The 22,135-nt window shown below is 34.5% G+C and overlaps 1 protein-coding gene across 1 annotated transcript in view; it reads right to left on the bottom strand.

The window, feature by feature from the left end:
* NBEA (neurobeachin) overlaps positions 1-22,135 on the bottom strand; it is a 628,524-nt gene that overhangs the window by 225,786 nt on the left and 380,603 nt on the right. Inside the window, exon 38 of the mRNA XM_059996030.1 lies at positions 12,605-12,729. Within this exon, the coding sequence (XP_059852013.1) occupies positions 12,605-12,729 (125 nt within the window). The remainder of the gene's footprint in view (positions 1-12,604; positions 12,730-22,135) is intronic.

Below are 22,135 nucleotides of genomic sequence, written 5' to 3'. Positions count from 1 at the left end.
AGTGATAAATTGGAGACATTAACTTATCTTGATAATATTCAGAGAATATGTCTAACTGGAAAGTCTGGGCAATTAAGGCAAAGAAATTTCATTTGCCCATCATGTCTTTTTCTATTGATACACATAAACAGTTAATGTAAAGAAAAATACTATAAAGTAGTTTATTTCTGTTTAAGGAATTATTCTATAGACAACTCCAAAACATCTATACCAATAAGGAAAAAAGTAATTTATAATAATAGGCAAACAATAAATCATGTCTGTGTGGTTAACGCACGAAGAGAAAAGATATAAACCCATAACAAGCCAATTTTAGTGTAGCAGGGGCTTCTTACCAGTTTTATATTATAGTTATCATTTATTTTCCATTGAGTATGGAAATATGGCTTTAATTTTCATTTATTAAAATGATACATGAACATACATGTGTATCTACCTACCTATCTACTTATCTACCTATATTATGTATATCTACTCTGTAAGAACACATTTTCCATGTTATTTGATCTGTACAATTTGAGTACATGGTGTAAGACTCATGAGCTGGCCCCTGCTTACTTAATATCTCACTAATTTACCGATTTGACCTCTTCACACTTTATATTCCCCAAGAGCTGAATGCTTCTGTTCCCAAACATGCCACACTGTTTCAGACCTTTAAGTCTGACATGTGTAATTTCTTTTACATGGAATTCTCTTACCTGCTCTGTCGTTCAGAATGTAGTTTAGTTGATTTTTCTCTTCACTGTATAAATTTTGTATCTTATAAGTCAAAATATATTACTTTTTGATATTTTTCTTAAGTCTTTTATGTAGGTATTCTCGTATTAGATTTTAATTTCCAGTGTATCGAGTGTCAAAAAAAAGTGGCAATCAATAAATATTTGTTGAGTGAGCACATGAAAATACAAACATGATTTGCATATTAATCATTTTATATGTACAGTACTTAAGAAAAGTTACTTTTCTCTTTATGTCCTTTACAGTTTCCTCATAAATGAGTAAGGTGGACTGTGTGATTCGCAATTCTTACTTTATTTTTCCTGCAAACATCCATTAAAAACGTATTTTACAAATATATCCAGACCAATCTCCTAACCTCAGTTTCCTACCCCGTTGAAAGAGAACCAAGTATTTTTTAACTGAACTCTCACAGGATTATTGCAATGTTGAAATAGACAATGAATGCTGAAATACTGTGAAATGTGTGAATATTATTTATATAATAAGCTCTCAAAATGTTTGTTAAAATGTTGATAAAATAAACTAACAAGAGTATTAAAAGTTTACTAAGTACATAATTTAAAAATGAACAAGAATACAACCAATGCTTTATTGCTTACAATAATGCTGCCTAAGATTTATATAAAGGGGGAAAAAAGCAGGCTGATGTGAGGATTTAAAAACTCAAATAAGATAACGGATGCGTCTAAGGTCTTATTAGCACAATACCTAGTCAATAATGACTATTCAACAAATAATGGTTTCCTTTCCTTCAATTGGGATTAATCTTCTTCCCTCCATTATGCTGTTGTAACACTGTTTATATTCATTACAAGGCAATACGAGCCTTCAACACCTCCCCTAGATCAGATAATTCCTGAAGACAGCAAGGTTAGTGTGTAGGCAGGTACCATGAAGTGTTTGTAAAGCTGAATGGAGTGTAAATAGCTTACATTAAAAACTGATTTTCCCTCAATAACCATATTATTCATTTAAAGATATTATTAAATAAAATTACATAAGCATCAATATATTTGACATGCATTTTTGATTTTGTATATAGGCATCTTAAGAATATAAGTGTTCTTAATATCTTGGATAAGGAAAAAACTGCTTTCTCAACAAAGTTGATATCTCAATTTGTTTTAGAGAATTATAAAGATGAGCCATTTAATACATACTTTTCTTCCATCATTGGAAGGAAATGGGAAGAATGGAAATTTAGTCTCATTTTAATTTTATCTAAATGTAATATCAGGAAATTCTAATGTTTCTAAACATCTTGAAATCAGTTTAAGATGGCAGTCTTTTTTGGAGGAGAAATTCTTTTCAATATACACCATTTCACAACATTTTTAGCTTGGGAAATGTGTTTTGACAAAAATCTCCCCTTACGTAAGAGAAAATGCTGCAATTCATTTTCAAACCTAAATACTTCTTTTAGGAGTATTAATGACACATAAATACTTTGGGAAATTTTAAATAGACATTACTTTTTCTCATTAAAGCTGAAATCAGAGCAACAAATATCTTTACAGAACAGCACTTTTAGTAACTCCAATGATATTATTTAATTTCCACTAAAAGGAAAAGATTTTAAGATAAATACTCCCAACTAATTACATTAAATATGGTGATATGATCTTGTGTAATAATACGTATGAATCAATCTATTACTGAGAATTTTACAATTTTGAACATTTTAAACAAGATGAAAGAATGTTTTTTGTTGTATTGAGAAATCTAACACTCAAAAATGTTTTATATCAATCTTAATGTGAGATAAAAGCAGTAGTACATACATAGAACAAACTTCACTGTAACAACCATTTACTGAAAAGTGTTTTTCTTTGTAAATAATTTAAATTCAAAATTAAATTTTGCCTTTGACTTTATAGCACAGACATAGTATTTCCTTTCTTAAGTAACGTAAATGATGATGACATAGAAGGAAAGACCTGCTGAAGGCCAAGGACTGAAAAAAAAAAATCATCTTCTGTATAGAACAGGATTAAAGAAAAAACAGTCTTTGCAATAGAAAAATCCTAATGGTAAGGACTGTTAGTGATACAGAATAAAAACAGTATTGGAGGGCTTCCCTGGTGGCGCAGTGGTTGGGGGTCCGCCTGCCGATGCAGGGGACGCGGGTTCGTGCCCCGGTCTGGGAAGATCCCACATGCCGCAGAGCGGCTGGGCCCGTGAGCCATGGCCACTGAGCCTGCGCTTCCGGAGCCTGTGCTCCGCAACGGGAGAGGCCACAACAGTGAGAGGCCACAACAGTGAGAGGCCCGCGTACCGCAAAAAACAAAACAAAACAAAACAAAAAAACAACAAAACACTATTGGAAAGAATGACTGGAAAACTCAGCTCTTTTATATTTGATGTTGAGTCAGGAGCCTCACTTTATCAATACAAAATCTTTTTATGAAAGCAAGTATTTCTATAAATGAAATAGACTGTTTCTATTCAAATAAACAATTTCTATTTGTTGTTTCAAACACACTTTACGTAAAAATCTGAATAGTTATTGACTAAATTTAATTAATACAGATAAAAAATCTGGACAGTTTACACATCAAATTCTTCATTTCTTAGTTGTGAGTATTTTAGTCTGAATGCATTGGATTTAACCCTGGTCTGACTTCAATTCATTTCTGTTGACAGAGAATATATTTTGTAATTCAAAATAGATATTATCTATATCACCATAAAACTACCAAGATACCAGCTTCAAATTTATAATGAATTTGATTCAGAAATGGTAATGCTTACCTGAATCAATAACTGATATTACTATTTATGGTCCATTTTAATACATCGTTATATCACATAAAATTAGAGTACAGCATGAGTAACTTGTACAGACTTTTGACTGTTTTAAACTAGACATAAACATTACATCTGCAGGTAGGCCGTTCTCTGAAAAGCTTGAAGAACTTATTTCAATGGCAGAGTAAATATCCAGAATTAGCAATATGGACATTAATTAAGATGGAATGTTCACAGATTATTATTCTAAGTGGTAAGTTCTTAGTCACATTAGTTATGCTTGTAAATGATTTACTGGACTATAAGAAATAAAAGAAAATGGCTACCTAACATCAACAGTTATTGCTCTGTGGAGAAGGACATCAAGGACACTTGCAAGTAAAAGAATTGGATCAATATTAACGTGATTTTCATTTCATGCTTCCCCAACTCCAGTAAGCTGACAATATACTCTGATTATGTGAACTGCCTCAGAGTAACACAGAAGAGGTTATTAGAGCAAGAGGTGGAAAGGGAATGCACTTTTTATATTGACAGGCCTGCTAATAGAGTATACTGATTTTCAAAGACATGCAATGCATTTTTACAATTTGGTTCTGACAGCAAAAACGGAATTTCATTTATTCCTAATTCAAAATATTCATATATAAGCAATATTTCTTAGAGCAGACCAACAAAGGGGATATTCATAAATAGCATTTTTAAACAGTAAAAATGCAATTAAAAAGGGTACAAGAATATATTATTGAATTTAAGTACAGCATTATGTAACTATGAAATGCTAACTTAATAATCTTAATGGAGTAAATGTAGAAAACTGCATTCTATGCTTTTTAAGGGAAATTTGATAAGCCATATTTTAAAAATATACATGATGATAAACATAGAATCTCTGTGGTAGGAGAATATTATGTGGTAGAATTTTGATTAGCCATTAAGTTAGGGTGATTTTAAAATATTTTAAATAGGATTTCATTACATTGAAAATCACATGGCACACTTTACCTGTGGAAAAAAGTGCTAAAACATATAGAAAACTTGGGCTAGTTTGGAACCCTCTAAATATCATGAAGAGCAGAGATAATGCATTATTCATCTTCGTGACTGTCTGAGTACATAGCATAGTGTTTGGTCCTTATATTAAAGTATGCTTAGAAAAAGACCAGCAGGAATAAATACATTAAAATGGTAAAGGCAGCTATCTTGACGGCTGTCTTTGAGTGACTTTTTCCCCCTTCTTTAAAATTGTTTTGCGTTTTCTGGATTTTCCACAATGACTATGTTTCTTTTCAGGAAGGAAGGAAGGGAGGGAAGGTGGAAGGAAGGAAGGAAGGATGGAAGGAAGGAAGGAGGGAAGGAAGGGAGGGAGGGAGGGAGGGAGGGAGGGGAAAATGAACAAAGGAAAGAAACCTTTCATCCTGAGTCAAGAGGGGTAGATAGCCAATGAGTAGCAGAACGGAAGGAAGAAAGTTTTGGCATTCTTGGAATGAAAGAAAAGATGAACTGGACAGCTTGAATGAGGGCTTAAAGGGTGGGGAGACTTCCCCTGGCAGTGGATGGCATTAACCTGGGGAATGATGCTTGGCGTTTCTTTTCTAAGCCTGACACAAAATGCAGTGTGGAAAATTTACTTTAAAACTCTGAGAAATGGGGGGTAGGAGATGTTTTGGATAGATAAGCAACTGGTTCAGAGACATGGAAGGAAGACGTAATTAACAGGAATTTCTCTTTAACTATTAAAAACTGGGATAGCTAAGAGATGGTGCTGGTATAGGTTATCGAAAGCACTTTTAAAAACACTAAAGACTTTCCGGACGTGCAGGCTCAGCGGCCATGGCTCACGGGCCCAGCCGCTCCGCGGCATGTGGGATCCTCCCGGACCGGGCACGAACCCGCATCCCCTGCATCGGCAGGCGGACTCTCAACCACTGCGCCACCAGGGAAGCCCTAAAGACATTTTAAATTATGTTTTTATACATGACATTGAATGCACAGTCTGTGAACGACTCTAAGTTCACCTGTACTGATAAATCTCTGTGGATGACAGGCTGTACGAGTGGGCCAAAATTTAGCAGGTAAACTTTTAGAGAGGGGAAGTTCAATAATGCTCATACACTTGGGAAAATTCCAAATTTATCTACAGCAACACACTGTATAGGAAAATCACGGTATTTAGATTGAGATTTTGCTCTATCTACCATTTATTAGTTAGCATGCCACTTAATTTCTATAGTGTGTCATTTTCCCAAATAAAAATCCTTTAATAGCTCTCTCTATTGACAGATTCCCTTCACAGTATAGTTCCAAGCAGCCTTTTCAGCTCATCTTTGTACGATCTCCCCACACTATCTTGTGTTCCATCAAGCAGCACCACTTTCATTCCCTGGACACATCATGTTGTGCGGTCCCTTCCTCCATGTTACCACCACCTCACTTACTGTCTTGGGTAGATATCCATTTATCCTTTCAAGTTTAGCTAAAATTTATTTCTTCAGTTAGCCAGCCCTCTTCACTGAGTTTGCATACCATTTTTAATACAACTTGATGAAAATATCTATCATACTGTATTTTAATTATTTATAAATGTAATTTTATGTACACTTTATAAAAATTAGTCTAAAAATATAAGCAAGATTATGAGCAGCTCCATGCCACTTAGCAATAGATCTATTACTATAATTTTGTCAGCTCCTTATCTTTAGTGGCTTTTGATGCTCTAACTGGAAATAAAGTACAGACATAAAAAACATATTTCAGAATTTGAAAATGCTGTACTTATAGACCTATTCTGTAGACTATCATACTTCAATGCTGTTATTGAAAAGGATGAATGAATGTGGTTAAAATACTGTGTATGTTGAAATGAATGAATTATCAATTAAATAAAAGACAGCAACTAAGTACAAAAAATTGTATTAATGTGGATGCTTTAAATGGAATAGGTGAAAGATATGATTCCTGTCCTCAAGTGGTTTTTCTTTTATCTCAGAATATAAAATACTTAAACTCAAAATACTTTCTGATAACTTTACAAGGTGACCTATTACCAAGTGCAAAATATTGAGGTCATTCAAAGAAGTAAGTTAGGGTCTTTTATGCCTCCATGTCTTGGAAATTTCTGTTATTAACTCTGCTCTTCCCTGCTCACCTGGTAAATTCCTAATCTTCTTTCAAGTCAGTTCATAAGTAATTATTTCTGTGAAGCTGACTCCAACCCAATAGGTCCAGCGTTAGTCACCTTCCCTGTGTTCCTTTATGAAGTACCACCTCCCTCTACGAGAACTGCTTCTTTCTTTCCACTAGACCAGGATTTTTCAACCTAGGCACTGCTGATGTTTTGGGCTGGATTTTGGTTGTCATTCTGGGGAGCTGCCCAGTGAATAGTCAGGTATTTTAGCAGAATTCTTGGTGTCTACCCTTTAGATGCCAGTAGCACACGCTGACTTCCACCCCTGCTGAGACACACTGCACTAAACTATGTGCTGTGAGAAGGCAGAAATTGTGCCTCAGCCTCTGTATTCAACATTTAGTGCATGCACGGCATGGACAAGATATTCAATAAATGCTTTTAAATTAATGAAGCCACTTGATTCCTCTGAATCAGTTTAAAGCCTTCCATCTGAAGCTTCACATAAAAACAGGGGAGTTGTTAAAACCTTTGTTGATATGAAAATGCTGTTACACAAAAACTTTAAAATGTGTTTTATAAGCATATTTTATAAGTCAGCATTTATATAATCCATTTAAATTATTTTAAGAGACTACAAAACCATAGGGTGAAGATAAGACTGTATTAAAATATGACACTGGCATCAAAAAAGAGCTGAAAGATGACTCCATGTATGCCTTTCTCTCGCTTGTAAAAAATTTACATCATTAACTTTTCAATAAATTATTTTAACAATAATCATATCATCTATTTCATTCCAGATATGAAGATTTAATTAATAATACACCAACTAAAACGGACATATCAATGAACAATAAGAAGACATTTGCTAGAGACTACATGGTACAAACAATAAACCACTCGGTAAAACAATCAAATCATCGTTTCCAACTATTATAAATGTAAACTCTTCAAAAACCTGAAGTCAGAAAAAAATGAAGTCAGATAATTTGAAGCTCCTGTCTCAACAACTGTATATAGCTGCACTAGTACTTTTTTATTCTCGGTGTTTTCTTATTTCTTGATGACTGCAAGTAGCACCTTACAGTAGCCATGCATACACCATCAAAACTAATTTAATTCCAGATTCATTACAGAGCTGCTTTTTATTCATCAAGGTCATATCTCGATGGCTTCACAAGCTTAGATAAATTGGGTGTTAAGCAGGTACATCTCTGAGGAACCTAAGGATGTTCTCATTTGCAGTTCTCAGCATATCTTATTATTTATTGCCAAAGAAATGAATGATTAATTTTGTCATCTTTGCTCCATTTTTTTTGTTCCTCTGGCTAAAACAGCCTGCCCTCCTCTGCGAAGCCTGATCAGACCTATTTAGGATGATGGCTTTGATCGCAGACATGGAGCTTGAGATCTTAGGCTCTGATGAAACATTGCTCCACTATAATTTCATGGAAAGGGAACAGAGTCCTACATGGTAATAGACAATCAACAAAGACAACCAAACATTAAGATTTTAACTATTCTTTGACACCATAATCTTTCAGCATCAGAAATGGACCAAAATTTGTCTGGTTTAGGTTTTATTTAAACATACAAACAATATACAAAATCCTCCTTTTTCAATCATTTCCTTATTAGCTAATTTGCCCTGAAGAAGAAAGCCCTGCAGATCAGAAAATGAATTTATAGTTTAAAATATTTTCCTTATATTCTTCCACTGCTATGGTCTGTAAAATTCCCGGTAATCAATTAAATTTGCACTTGTATGAGATTTTACTATCAGAAAACACCCAAAAAACACATTCAATACATATGAAATTAGAGCATTAAACACCAGCAAAAAAAATTACATGCCTCTAGGTTTTTATTAATCACATTCCAACACTAGAGGCTGAAAAGTATATCAAATCACACCAAATCTTTTGCACATGACAACCTCATAAATTATTCAACTCATTAGTATTACTAAGAAGCATGAAAAACTCCATCAGTGTTAAGGATGTTTTCCAACTGAAAAAGGTCAACCAAAAGTTTTAATAATGAAATGGAAGAGAAAGCTTTGCAAAGCAAATATGAAGTACAATAACTGTCCTGTTTGTCTCCTTGGAAATATATCTAATTCTGATTATTTGCTCATTTAAAAGAAAGTATTGTTAATATATTTGTTTTGTGGCTCCAAATAAATTGCCTAAATAGAATGTCATGAAATTTAAATTACAGCTAAATGTTTCTGCCCATCACATTAAAGTTTAACTATAATTTAAGCTAAACTGTTTGAATTAAAGGAAAAGTCAAGTGATTCAAAACATTTTTGTTAAAACATTAAGCTTGCAAATTCAGTTTCACTTCTATTACAATATATTAATAGAGGTTCACATTCTTGAAACATAGTGTACTACAGGAACAGAGAGACATGACCAGTGATCAGATCTCAGGGATTGCTTTGATGGCCATGTAAATATTCCCTATTTAAGTAATTTTAGGTTATTCCCTCAGCTTGTACAACTTGGTTAAAATTCTGAAAACTTTGATCACTGATTCAAATACTTCTAGCCATACTGAAAGTTCCATTCATTAAATCTTTTCTTCCTAAAACAATTTTGTTGCCACAATGTAGATGAATAGAAAAAAATTTTTGACCATAGATTACTGCAGAGTTTCTGTGCATTTAATATTTAACTTTCAAGGTAGAATTTGAGATACTTTAATTATTAAATTAAGAGGAAGAAATACATTGAATTTCAATTTGTTCTAGAAGCTCTCTCAAAATTAGTAGGTTTGTGCTATAAATATACCCTTTATCTATGCCTACACAAACCAAAACATTAAATCTTTCAGATGTTAGTCTATACACTGCCAGACTTTAAGGTACTTAAAACACATTTAAATGTTTAATGGCAGGCAGAGTGACCAGATGATGGGCTGAGTTCTGTTAGTTTTATATGAATGTTCTGGCAATATGTGCATATAAAAGCCTTTCTCTAAAATATACAAAATATGTTTTCAATTAAGTCTTTCAACATCTATTTTCATTGGATAAAGTGCTTTGTAATAATTACTGACATTTACTTCCTATTCTTCTGAGGAAATACTTTAAACATAGGTTAGAAGGCACATTAAGAGTTTGGAAGAAGATACAATGTTATGTTTTTCTCTTGGCAGTTTGTAATTCCTCCTTCTATTTCTATGTACAGATCACTCCAGGGAGTACTTTCCACTCACCTCTTCATATCCTCCATATTTTACTCCCTACTCTCTACCCACTTCTAGAAGTTCACAAATGTGAAGTCAAAGAGGTGTGCTCTAGAGTTGTTTTTGGAGGTAGAATTGTTTCTGTTCTCTTTTGTCTTCCACTACCCGACCTTAACCCCAAGAATGACCACGAAGTAAATCTGGCATGGGTACCATGTAGATGTCCTGAATATTTTATGGCATACGTGTGGTCTTTGTTCTAGATACGTATAAAATAAAAACATACCCTACTTTCCTTTTATCAAAGAACCCAACTCAGGAGGGATAACAGGTTTGGAATACTGCTGATGATCCACTATTTCAAATTCATAAACCACTACATATTTTAAAATACGTTCATACTACACACAGAGGATGTTTATTATCACCTACATCTTTCATCTGTTTCAAAATCAGAATATTATTTTTTAATTTAGGTTCATTAACAGTGGTTACTATGTTACTAAAACATGACATGACAGTCTTAAAAAAAGGTCAATACAGGGGCTTCCTTGGTGGCGCAGTGGTTGAGAGTCCGCCTGCCAGTGCGGGAGATACGGGTTCGTGCCCCGGTCCGGGAAGATCCCACATGCCGCGGAGCGGCTGCGCCCGTGAGCCATGGCCGCTGAGCCTGCGCGTCCGGAGCCTGTGCCCCGCAGCAGGAGAGGCCACAGCGGTGAGAAGCCCGCATATCGCAAAAAAAAAAAAAAGTCAATATAAAAAATTTTAAATATGTTTCTTATAAGCTTTGACACTGGTTTAATAATAAAGACATTTTACAAATTGAACATACAAAATAAGGCATCCATTTTTATAGAGAACCAAAAGAAATATTTTTCTAACAGACCCTTTCTAAAAGCAACCTGTAGAACATTGAATGTAGTATAATGTGAATCCTATATAATTAAGGTATTGGCAACAGCGTCACTAATAATATCACTCTAGCCTAACCTCTGTTACAAGTTGTCTTTAGATGTTTCTAATTTCTAATGAGATGAATTCAAGATGAATTGATGAAAATGCCTAAATCGTTGGGAATATGAAATGAAGTTAAAAATTTTTAAGTTCATATTATAAAGCATGCCACTTTAAGTAGGTATTTCTAAGAATCTCTTCTGTAGAACATAAAGATAATAACTCATTTTAAGTTGGTGCTAAATCCTTAGGTGCTAGAATCCTTAGGTGATTTTTTTTGAGTTGATTAAAGAAATCCCCTACAGTACAAGTCAACTATAATTTTTTTTAAAGCATATTCTCTCCTGCAGTTACTTTTACTGTATAAAGTTACTTTTTAACTTTATCAATATTTTCCCTGTTCAATCCATCAAGAACATGAATGGCAACCTGTGTTATATATTAGGGTAAATTTTAAAACATATGGCTCATTTATTACTCTCAAATAAATAAAAATTAAAATAATAAAAACCCAAGTGATTGTGAGAACAAAAGTAGTCAATAACAAAAACATATGGACAGTGTTCAATAACGTTATTTTCTGAGTGTATATGGTTTATAAAATTATATTATCAATCAAACTTAAACTTTTTAGAGCATTTAAAAATAGGTAAACTGGGCTTCCCTGGTGGTGCAGTGGTTAAGAATCTGCCTGCCAGTTCAGGGCACATGGGTTCGAGCCCTGGTCTGGGAAAATCCCACAGGCCGCGGAGCAACTAAGCCCGTGCGCCACAACTACTGAGCCTGTGCTCTAGAGCCTGCGAGACACAACTCCTGAAGCCCGGACGCCTAAAGCCCGTGCTCTGTAGCAAGAGAAGCCACCGCAATGAGAAGAGTAGCCCCCGCTCACCGCCACTAGAGGAAGCCCGCGCGCAGCAACAAAGACACAATGCAGCCAAAAATAAATAAATAAATTTTAAAAAAGTAGGTGAACAGAGAGAATAGCCCTATGCATACTTCTTGGTGGATAGCAATCTAAAGTAGCAGCGTTTTTATTTAATTACAAAAAGTATTTTGATATTTACTATTTATTGTACATTTTATAAAGGACAACTTAGGGTGCAGTTCTACTGTAGTGTGATAATGGATGATATCTTTAATGTTGGATGGTCTTTTTCAAACTTTATTTGCAATCCATTGGAGGGCTGGGAACCTAATGGGCATACTGAGGCACAATTTATTTATTAAACTGAAAATAACAGAATAGAATAGGGTTAAACTACAGAATGCCATGTAATGAGATTATCAGTAAGACATTTGTTTCAGTTAAATACACAAGTATGTGCATGTGTATATGTATATACATAACAGTACACATATGTGTCTATATATTTCATGTATATATTTATATTCACACAGTATACAGATGTATATATACACACATACACACACAAATTATACATAAAAATATATAAATCTGAATACACACTTACAGTAGTACATTGTTTTTTCCACGTTGGGTGAAAAAGTTTGAAAGATCAAAGTCTGAAAGACGCTGAAAAGGAAAATGATTTTACTCTTGTTTTAGGCTCTATGAGAAGGATGCTGGGTAATAACCAACTATGTAGAGGCTTCTAATCTATCACAGAGAAGCTGAAGAGTCTAACATACATCAAGTGGGAGAAATATTGGGTTGATTGAGTATAACTTAAATGACGCTGAAGGATAAAGCAGAACATAACATTTTTGGCTTATGACATGGAGAATTTTAAATGCTAGTGAAAAAAAAGAACTATCAACCACAAAGAGTCACCTCACATCCAGGAGTATTTTTGTGTGAGAGGCACTGGTACTCACCATATTCTATTGCAGCTTTGAGCAATGCTTCAGCATGAGTGGAGCCAAATGCATTACGGACAAACCGTCTCCTTCGACGAAGATCATCTTCCCAGTAATCCAAACGCCAGAAATCGTGCAGTTGGCTAAGAATGGGAAGATAAAAAACAATAATAACTATTAATAATGATGTATAACTGGAAGTACATTTTTTCAAGTTATATACGTTCACAGACTGCTTACACAATAAATTTTAAAAGCTTTGCACATTTTCTTTTTATAAGGATTAAATATTTTCTCTATTCAATTCATCAGGAACATGAATGGCATTACATATTATAAACTATGGTAAATTTAACTCTCCTAAATTAATAACTAATACAGTTAAATCTTTATTTCTTTGGTCTCATTGGAAAATTAAGATAACTTTTGAGATATCTATGTTTTACAACTGTGTTTATATACATATGTTTCCTCTACAAATGAACAAAACTTAAAATAGTAACATTCTCATATTTTAGGCATTATAACATTCAGCTCTGCTTTCTTTACAATGTTCTTCCTTCTACTGAAAACATTCATCACTGGGCGTTTAGTAACAAATGCAGCATCAAATTACAAGTATTAATGGCACAGTTTGCATTCTTTTACACTGTTTTTAACAAGGCTTGTAAATCACAGGATAGACCTCACTACAAATAGTTCACAATTTAATGACCATGGTTTCTTAGTACACTGAATTAAGAACTATAAAATATTGCCCACTTGGATTTGGTGGAAGAATGATTAAAATAATGTGCTGAAATATTCATTGAAATAATTCCCTACTGCCCACAGCAACATGAGAAAAGTGCAATTTTATCCATTATTAATAATACTGAATTAGAGCTGCAAAAAAATGCCAGTATGTGGTAATTGTCTTGGTAAATTATTATTCTAACGCTAACAGAGTCCTTGGATGATTTTACAGCTTTCAGTTAATATAAACCATTAACAGCCATGGCCATCGTTGGTAACACTGTCTAAACTATGTTACACTTTAAACAATATTAAAAATCTACAAGATATTTCAGAAACTACTGAAATATGTTCGTTGTATATCAATGGAACATTTCATGGTATCATTTTTGTTTTCAATTTAATTTTAATAAACAGTGATAAATGCTACTGCTTGAGAAGTCTGTCTTTTTCTGTATAGTATCTGGAATAATATACTCAAAAGATAAAATTCTAATTTTCTTGAGCAGCACTATTCATAAAAACATATAAAATGCTTTCATAGAAGATTTGATTTCAGTTTTTATTTTGATATTTTACTGTAGGAGAACACTGTGTTTGATTAAGATGGAAACTATATATTTTGCTCATCATTATCTCTCTAGCACAACGTCTGGCACATACTATGTTTTTAATAAATATTCAATGAATTAATTAAAACAATTTTTTTTTACTTTGAAAATCTACAGAGAAGTATAGTCAGTGAGAACAATAATTTACTTCTGAAAAAAATTTAGATTTTATGGCTATTTAATTTTGTTTTCTATAGCTTAATTGTAAAAGAATATATCAATATAAGGGATATGTAAAAAGAACATTAAAATTATAATCATTTAAAGTATAATTTAATATACTTGTTTTTCTAAACATAATAATTATAATTTTATTTTTCTGTCAAAATAATGATTATCTGGTGATTAATTATTATGAGTAGTGTACCTCTGTCATTAATTTAAAATAGGAAAATTTCTATCCCTACAAATACAGATTAATCCTAGTAGTTTAAAGAAGAAAATGCTAAAAGCTTGCTATAATGATTTTCCTTAAAAGTATGTTAAAATTAAGTAACTGAATTCACTAGGAGAGACCTGAGATGTAATGTTTTCTCAAATTCCTGACCACAGACATACTTTCCTCTATTCCTCCCATTAAGAACAACTAAAAAAAAAAATTTATACGCTACATATAAAACAAACGTAACAAAACTCTGAAATGTGGGGAGCAGAAGGCAGACTGGCTAAGGACCACAGGGCCCAAGGAACAACAAAGTGGTGAGTTCCCTGGGTTATCTTTTTGTCTCATATACCCTAGATTTGGAGGCAAAGAAGCTAGCAACCCAGATCGACCAACAGGTACAGACAAAAAAAAAAAAAAAAAAGCCCCAACAAAAGCATGTTTCTCTAGCCGAAAGACCAGGAAAAGGGCATCCTAGGAAGCCAGGAAACTTTTAGACAATTATTTCCTCCAGCCAAACACCACAGAAAAACTATGCCTCTCATTCCCCCACACACACAATAGCAAAGGATGAGAGGGGAGCCTAGATCTGAAGCCTCCTGATGGTGTAATGAGGCGCCCTAACATCCAAACTGGGGTGGCATCAGAGAAGGTCATATAGGGAGCCAGGACTTTCACCTCTGCTGGCTGATGACAAGGTACCCCACCCTCAAGGAGTCACTCGAGACCATATGGAGAGACTGGATTCCCACACCCTGTGGTCAGTAATGAGGCATCCTTCTCTCTTCCCACTGGGGTGGGTTGGGAGGAGACATAGTAGAGAGTCAGGACTTTTACTACTAACCAGCAGCAATGAGGCCACCCCCATCAGTGGATACCACGTGGGGAGCTGGAACTCCCACCCCTGCCAAGCCATCATGAGGAGCTACCCACTCCCTGGATGTCAGTGGAAGGGAAGCTGGGAACCTAGATTTCTATCTCCACCTGGCATTGAAGAGGCAGTGCGTCCCACTTGTCCTGGTGGAGTAATGTCAGAGAAAAGTCAGCTAAAATAGAAGATTTGAATGAGATAAAAATATCTCAGAAAATTAAAAAAAAAAAATCCAGGTTTTGATCTCAAATTACTTGTCATACCATGAACCATGACAGCATATTTCACATTCAAAGCTATGGTGGCCAGAGGAAGTGTAAAAGTTTTGTTATGTGCTAAAAGAACTGTCAACCCAGAATCCTATAACGAGTGAAAATATCCTTTAGGAATAAAGGAGAAATGAAAATATTTTCAGATGATGAAAAAGATTTGTCAGCCTCAGAGCTAGTCTAAAAAAATGGCTAATAGCAATCATGTAAACATAAGGGAAGCAATAAAAGAAGGAACATTGGAACATCAGGAAGGAAGAAAGGACATAAGCAAAGTATAAGTAAATATAATAGGATTTCCTTTTCCTCTTGAGTTTTGTTAATTATGTTTGGCTGTTGAAGCAAAAATTATAACACTGTCTGATGTGGTTCTAATTGTGGGTAGAGGTAATAGTCAAGACAAATATAAATGAGGGAGGGTAAAGGAATGTAAAGGGAGGTGAAGTTTCGATACTTCACTTGGAGTGGTAAAATGACACCACCAGTAGACCGTGATGAGCTATGTAGATATGATGTAATAATTAGAGCAACCACTAAAAAAGCTATACAAAGCCATGTGCAAAAAGTCACTATAGCTAATTAACTATCAGAAAGAGAAATCTGATACATTTACAACTGTATCAAAAAGAATACCTAGGAGTAAAGAGGCGAAAAGGCCTGTACAATGAAAACTAAGACACTGAATAAAGAAATTGAAGAAGACATAAAAAAGTGGAAATATAATCCTTGCTCATGGATTGAAAGAATTGATATTGTTAAAATGTACATGGCTACCCAAAGCAATCTACAGATTCAATACAATCTCCATCAAAATTCCAATGGCATTTTTCACAGAAATAGAATGAAGAATCCTAAACTTTGTATGGAACCACAAAAGGCCCAAATAGACAAAGCAATTTTGGGAGAGAAGAGCAAAGCTGTGGCATCACACTCCCCGATTTCAAACTATATTACAAGGCTATAGTAATCAAGACAGTATGATATTGACATAAAAACAGACACACAACTTAATGAAACAGAATAGAGAGCCCAGATATAAACCCATGTATTTATGATATTTACGGCAAAGGAGCCAAGAATATGCAATGGGGAAAGGAAAGTCTCTTCAAAAAATGGTGTTGGGGAAACTGAACAGTCACATGCAAAAGAATAAAACTAGATCAGTCTTACACCATACATGAAACTCAACTAAAAATGGGTCAAAGACTTTAAAACATAAGACCTGAAACCACAAAACTCTTAGAAGGAAACACAGGCAGTAAGCTCCTTGACATTTGTCTTGGCAATGATTTTTTTGGATTTGACACAAAAAGCAAAGGCAACAAAAATAAAATAAACAAGTGGGATTATGTCAAACTAAAAAGCTTCTGCAGAGAAAAAAAAAATCAGTAAAATGAAAAGACAACCTACCAAATGAGAAAAAATATATTAGCAAACAATATATCTGGTAAACAATATAATATCCAAAATGTATAAAGAACTCATAAAACTCAAAAACAACAATAAAAACACCAAACAACCTGATTAAAAAGTGGGCAGAGGATCTAAATAGACCACAACAATGAAAAATTTTCATCTGTAGTTTCTAAAATCCATTATCCTCTCTTTTTTTTTTTGAGGGAAGCAAGGATTGGGAAAATTTAGGTATTTGTTCTCTGATTTGTTCTTCTAGTATTTTCCCCATTTTCTATGTGGAAATTAACCTAGTATTACTGAGAGTCCAGTCTTTGATAATATTTGGGGTTTTCAATATTTGAACAGACATAAACTCTTAAAAAAAAACAACTTTGTTTCTTTCAAACCACAATTGTTTTTCTATTTATAGCTTAAAGATAGTGGAACTGAGTATAGATAAAATAACAATAGGTACTGAGAGTTGTGCTTTCAACTCTCAATAACAATAAACAGTATCATTCATTAAAATGGATACTCACTTATTTCCTTCTCTCCTTCCTTCAATGTTTCTATTCAAAAAGATATTTACTGAGTACTTATCCTGTGTTAGGCAATGCTCTTGGTGCTGAAGATATAACAGCATAATATGTATAATAAGATATACTCCTTTCCTTTTATTCTCACTCACACATTCTTCACTCTGCTTTCCCACTGAAATTTAATATATATTATTGACCCTTTAACTAAATCGCTCCTCTACCATTCCACCTATTTAATATTTCAACATAATAAGATACACTTTGCCATATTCTTCTGTAATATGTGAGGCATTCCAGGAAAAAAGATAATAATAGAGACTACTCTAATAAGTTTTAACTCTAGATGTGATTGTTATTAATAATTTGTAAGCACAATCAAAAATTTTTACTCTGTGATATGCCTATTTTGGTCAGTATATTTTGAGTACTCTGAGAGGTTCTTTTAATACCCTAAGTTAGGTTGACAAGCACTTCTCTTCTTGAAGGAGGGCTAATTTAGATTTCCTGCACTTGGAGAGCATCCAGGTGGACACATACAGAAGCCACTGTGCCATCATCTCCATGGTTGTGCAGGTAGTCATGCTGCACTGAAATTCTGCTTGGATTTGCAAGTTTTTAGCAGTGATAGTCTCATATGTGATACCTCTAATGATGTCACCCGGGAGGATGAATGTGATATCATATGTATTATTTCCCACTATTTATTTATTTTGGTCCTTACATCTATGTTTCTGCCTTTCATGACTGAATTACAGAAACATTGAGTATCATATGTATGTTTTGTTCAGGAGTGTGATTTTACAAGTATAGCACATAATTGCTAGAAAAGAGGAGGTAAAGAGCCAGTAACTAATGAAGGGAAGATTCCCAGTTAGGTTGTATTATGATAATTAATGTTACTATTGATGTAATGGTGTTCGTTAATTAGAATTTGGTGTTATTTTAGCATAAATAGGGTTCAGGAAGTCGTAATTTTCCTCCATGAAATTTTTGATAGTTATACTTTAGACTTAGGAGAATGCACTTAATTTTCTTAAAAGGGGTCCCTCCTCCCCTTCCAGGAATCAATCACCTTCATAAGCTGGAGGGAAAACTGAATTTACCTGGTAAAGAATAACTGAACTGTTAATTGGTTACTTGATATTTGATAACAAAAACTACCCAGTGGAATAGAGAAAAGAGTGAAAGGAACAAAGGAATATCTTGCTAAACATACACACAAAATTCAGTAAGAACTCGAATCTCTGCTTGGCTAAAGAACTGGTGGTGATCACTGAGGTCAAGACTTCTGTGCATGACTTCTAATCCTACCAAGAACGACCAAAAACACAAATGCTAACTGAGAGACTAGTAGTTAAAAATTGTTATCCTCTCCTCCTCTGGACACACTGTAGATTACACTCCTCTATCTGTTTTGAAATAAGGCATGCCCATGTGACTTTCCTCAGCTAATAAAATGTGAAAGGTGAGTCACTTCCAGACAAAAGTTTTAAGAGCCAATGAAAATTTGCCATGTTCCCTTCCCTCCGCTGTAGGAATGAAGAAAATAAGCATGGATGTGGAGTCTCCATCATTTTGTATCCCTGAGTGACTTCGAGGGGCAGAGCTTCCCCATGGTTCCACGCAGAACATGTAGTATGAGTGAGAAATAAACTTCTCTTGTGTTGAACTTCTGAGATTTGAAGGTCCCATGTCACTGTAGTAAATAACCCCAGAATTGAGTAAGTTCCTAGAATAATAATACTTACAGAAGGACTAGTATTTACTGAGAGATTATTGTATTCCAGGTACTTTTCTAAGCATTGCATATGTATTAAGTCGTTTACTCTTCATAAATTCCCTTTAAGATAAGTGAACTCATTTTACAAATTAAGAAATGGAGACACAGGAAGGCTAAGTGATGTGCCCAAGATTAAGCAACCAGTAGGTGGCAGAAGAAGTATCTGTCCTCAGGCTGGCTGACTTTCTAGCTCATGCCACACTGCCTCTAACTGTAAAGAGAGCAACCAAGGAAACAAAATATCTTGAGGATATTACACTTAAAGCACCAGCACAGCTGATTCCTGCTTCTTTATAATCAGAACTAATTATTCTGAATGAAAAATGATAATTGTGAAGTAGATAGAATGCTCTGTGTATATTGCATATGTTCATTCCTTTAGTCAACAAATATTTATTGAACACCTAAGAGCCAGGGATAGGCTAAGTACTAGACTTCCATAGATGAATAAACTGACATGATTTGTGCCTTTGTGCAGCTTTCAGTCTATTTCATAATTTAAATAAATAAACTTATAGTTAATTTTTTGTAAGTGTTAAGAAGGAAACAGATGAGATACTCTCTTTAATAAAAATGGGGAACCAACTTACTGCATAAGTGAATGTACAAGTAAACAAGTGTGAGTATGCTAATGAAACATGGTTACAAAGTATGTTGGCAAAACAAACTCTGTATTTATTGGCACTCTTAGTTCTCCTTCATAAGAAAAATCATCAGCCTTTTATTAACAGGTCTTGTGGGTTATTTAGTCAATTCCTAGTAATATATATTACCTCAATGCTGTAAGTGTGTGTGTGTGTGTGTGTGTGTGTACACACACTCTCATCTAAAGGATATATCTACACATACACATTTGATATATGCCTTAAGCCATTAATACTGTTCTGACTCTCTTATGTATTACTAAGCACTTCTTCCAGTCTCCTTTCTCTGACACACTTACATCCTCTCTGACCTGAGGTCATGTATTATATCTGATAATTTAATTACAAATTGATTGTGAAGCTCCTGAAAGATGCATTCTTCCTGTCTTTGAAAAGTGTACTCTCACATCCTGACACTGTAAAGTCATATTTCACAAAGCCAAATCCTAGTCTTCAGGCCAGTCTTTCCAAGTCAGGCTAGTTTGTTCTCTCTCCCTGTATTACTGAACCTGGAAGGAAAGATAGGATTCCAAACACACCACTGGGGACGCGTTACAGCTGTCTGTCTATATCATTTGTTCCCATGCATATCAGTGGGGAGTAGTTACTGTGAATGATGATTCTTGAGAAACTCTATGAAACATTTTGGATTCACAGAGAGGGAGATAGTGATTGATGAACATATGTGAATTAAACTAGGTTTCCAATTAACTATAATGAAGCTTTAGATGAAAAAATAGTGAATATTATTAAAGTGTGTGTTAGATTGCATAAGCCATATTTAATAGTGAGAAAAGTTTTGTTAGCAGCCAAATCAGACATCTTAAAGGCATGAAAAAGAAAGTGGGTAGGAAAGTAAACTTTTTGTCTAAAATTTTGTTTCCATTACAGGTTTCTTATTTTGACCCAAGTTGTGATCTAACTTTCTGCTAATGTTTCTGTTCTCTCTGGATGGTCCCATAGGTAGCTTATGCTACCTTCTCCCTTCCTTTCCCCTTGTACTGTTTACTGCAGCAGCGATCCATTGTACTTCTTTGCATCACATTTGCTCCTAATTTCCTTTTTTATCAAAAAAAGGAAAAGGTGGGCTTCCCTGGTGGCTCAGTGGTTGAGAGTCCGCCTGCCGATGCAGGGGACATGGGTTCATGCCCTGGTCCGGGAAGATCCCACATGCCGTGGAGCGGCTGGGCCCGTGAGCCATGGCCGCTAAGCCTGCGCGTCCGGAGCCTGTGCTCCACAACGGGAGAGGCCACAGCAGTGAGAGGCCTGCGTACCGCAAAAAAAAAAAAGGAAAAGGCAATATCATTTGGTTAAAATATGATAGTATAATCTTAGTCACAGTGCATGAAAAATAAAGCCTTTCAGAATAAAATATACTACAAAAGAAAATTCTTAGTTTATTTAAGGTGACCTTTGAAAAGCCATGTTGATGTTGTCCATTAATTTTAAAGAGAGATATATTTATACTGTAAGTTTGAAGGCAGACAAATGTCTATTTGATAAAGGGCAGAGCAAATCATTCAAGAAAAAAATCATTGCGTCCTTAAAATAATCATATCTGAGGGCTTGTATTTCTTTTTTATTTATTGTTGCAGAATGAAAATTCTCCTAATAGAGTACTGGATGTTTTGTTTGATTCTTTAATTTGCTTTTTCTTTTCTTCTCTTTTCTTACGGAAAGCAGTTTTCTGGGGACAAAAAATATTTAGGTGACTCCTTTTGCTTTTTGGGTGTACCACCACTCCCTATGAGCCTGGTTTTCTGGTATTGTAAGGAATACAGTGGTTTTATAGTATTTAAGGGATAGTTTTCCATGTGAAAATGATAGATGAGAAAAATAATCCCCTAAGCATCTGGTCAGGTTCCATACGCTACTGCAAGACACCAGAGCAGCTATTGTGTGTTGTGTAGGAAACTGGGCTCAATTCTTACAAAATACTTATTTACCATGTTTGTAAATTCTGAATCTCCACTAAAGGAGGAGGAACAAATTTAGGAGTTGAGTATCCAGACAGATCAGTAGAGTTGGTTCTCGAACTTTCCTTAATCTAGAGCTGAAGAGGAAGAGCCTCCCAACAAGAATTCCACTAACTCCTTTCTTGTAACAGTTACATTTACTAACGAGGTTGCCTGGTAGGATCAGAAAAGGTTTGGTTCCAGCAAATGGAAAGATTTTAATGATAAACACTTTATGGGACATCTTCCTTTTTATAACTTTCACTTCTTAAACTCTTTCACTTTATTAACATTTGAAAAGAAGTAGTGGCTCCAAATCATGAATTAAATAAGGAGGCAGGGCTGGAAAGTAGAAAAGAGAAATAGTT

Source organism: Delphinus delphis, chromosome 18 (genome assembly GCF_949987515.2).
Source record: "Delphinus delphis chromosome 18, mDelDel1.2, whole genome shotgun sequence".
NCBI lineage: Eukaryota > Metazoa > Chordata > Mammalia > Artiodactyla > Delphinidae > Delphinus > Delphinus delphis.
This window is presented reverse-complemented; position numbering and strand designations above follow the sequence as displayed.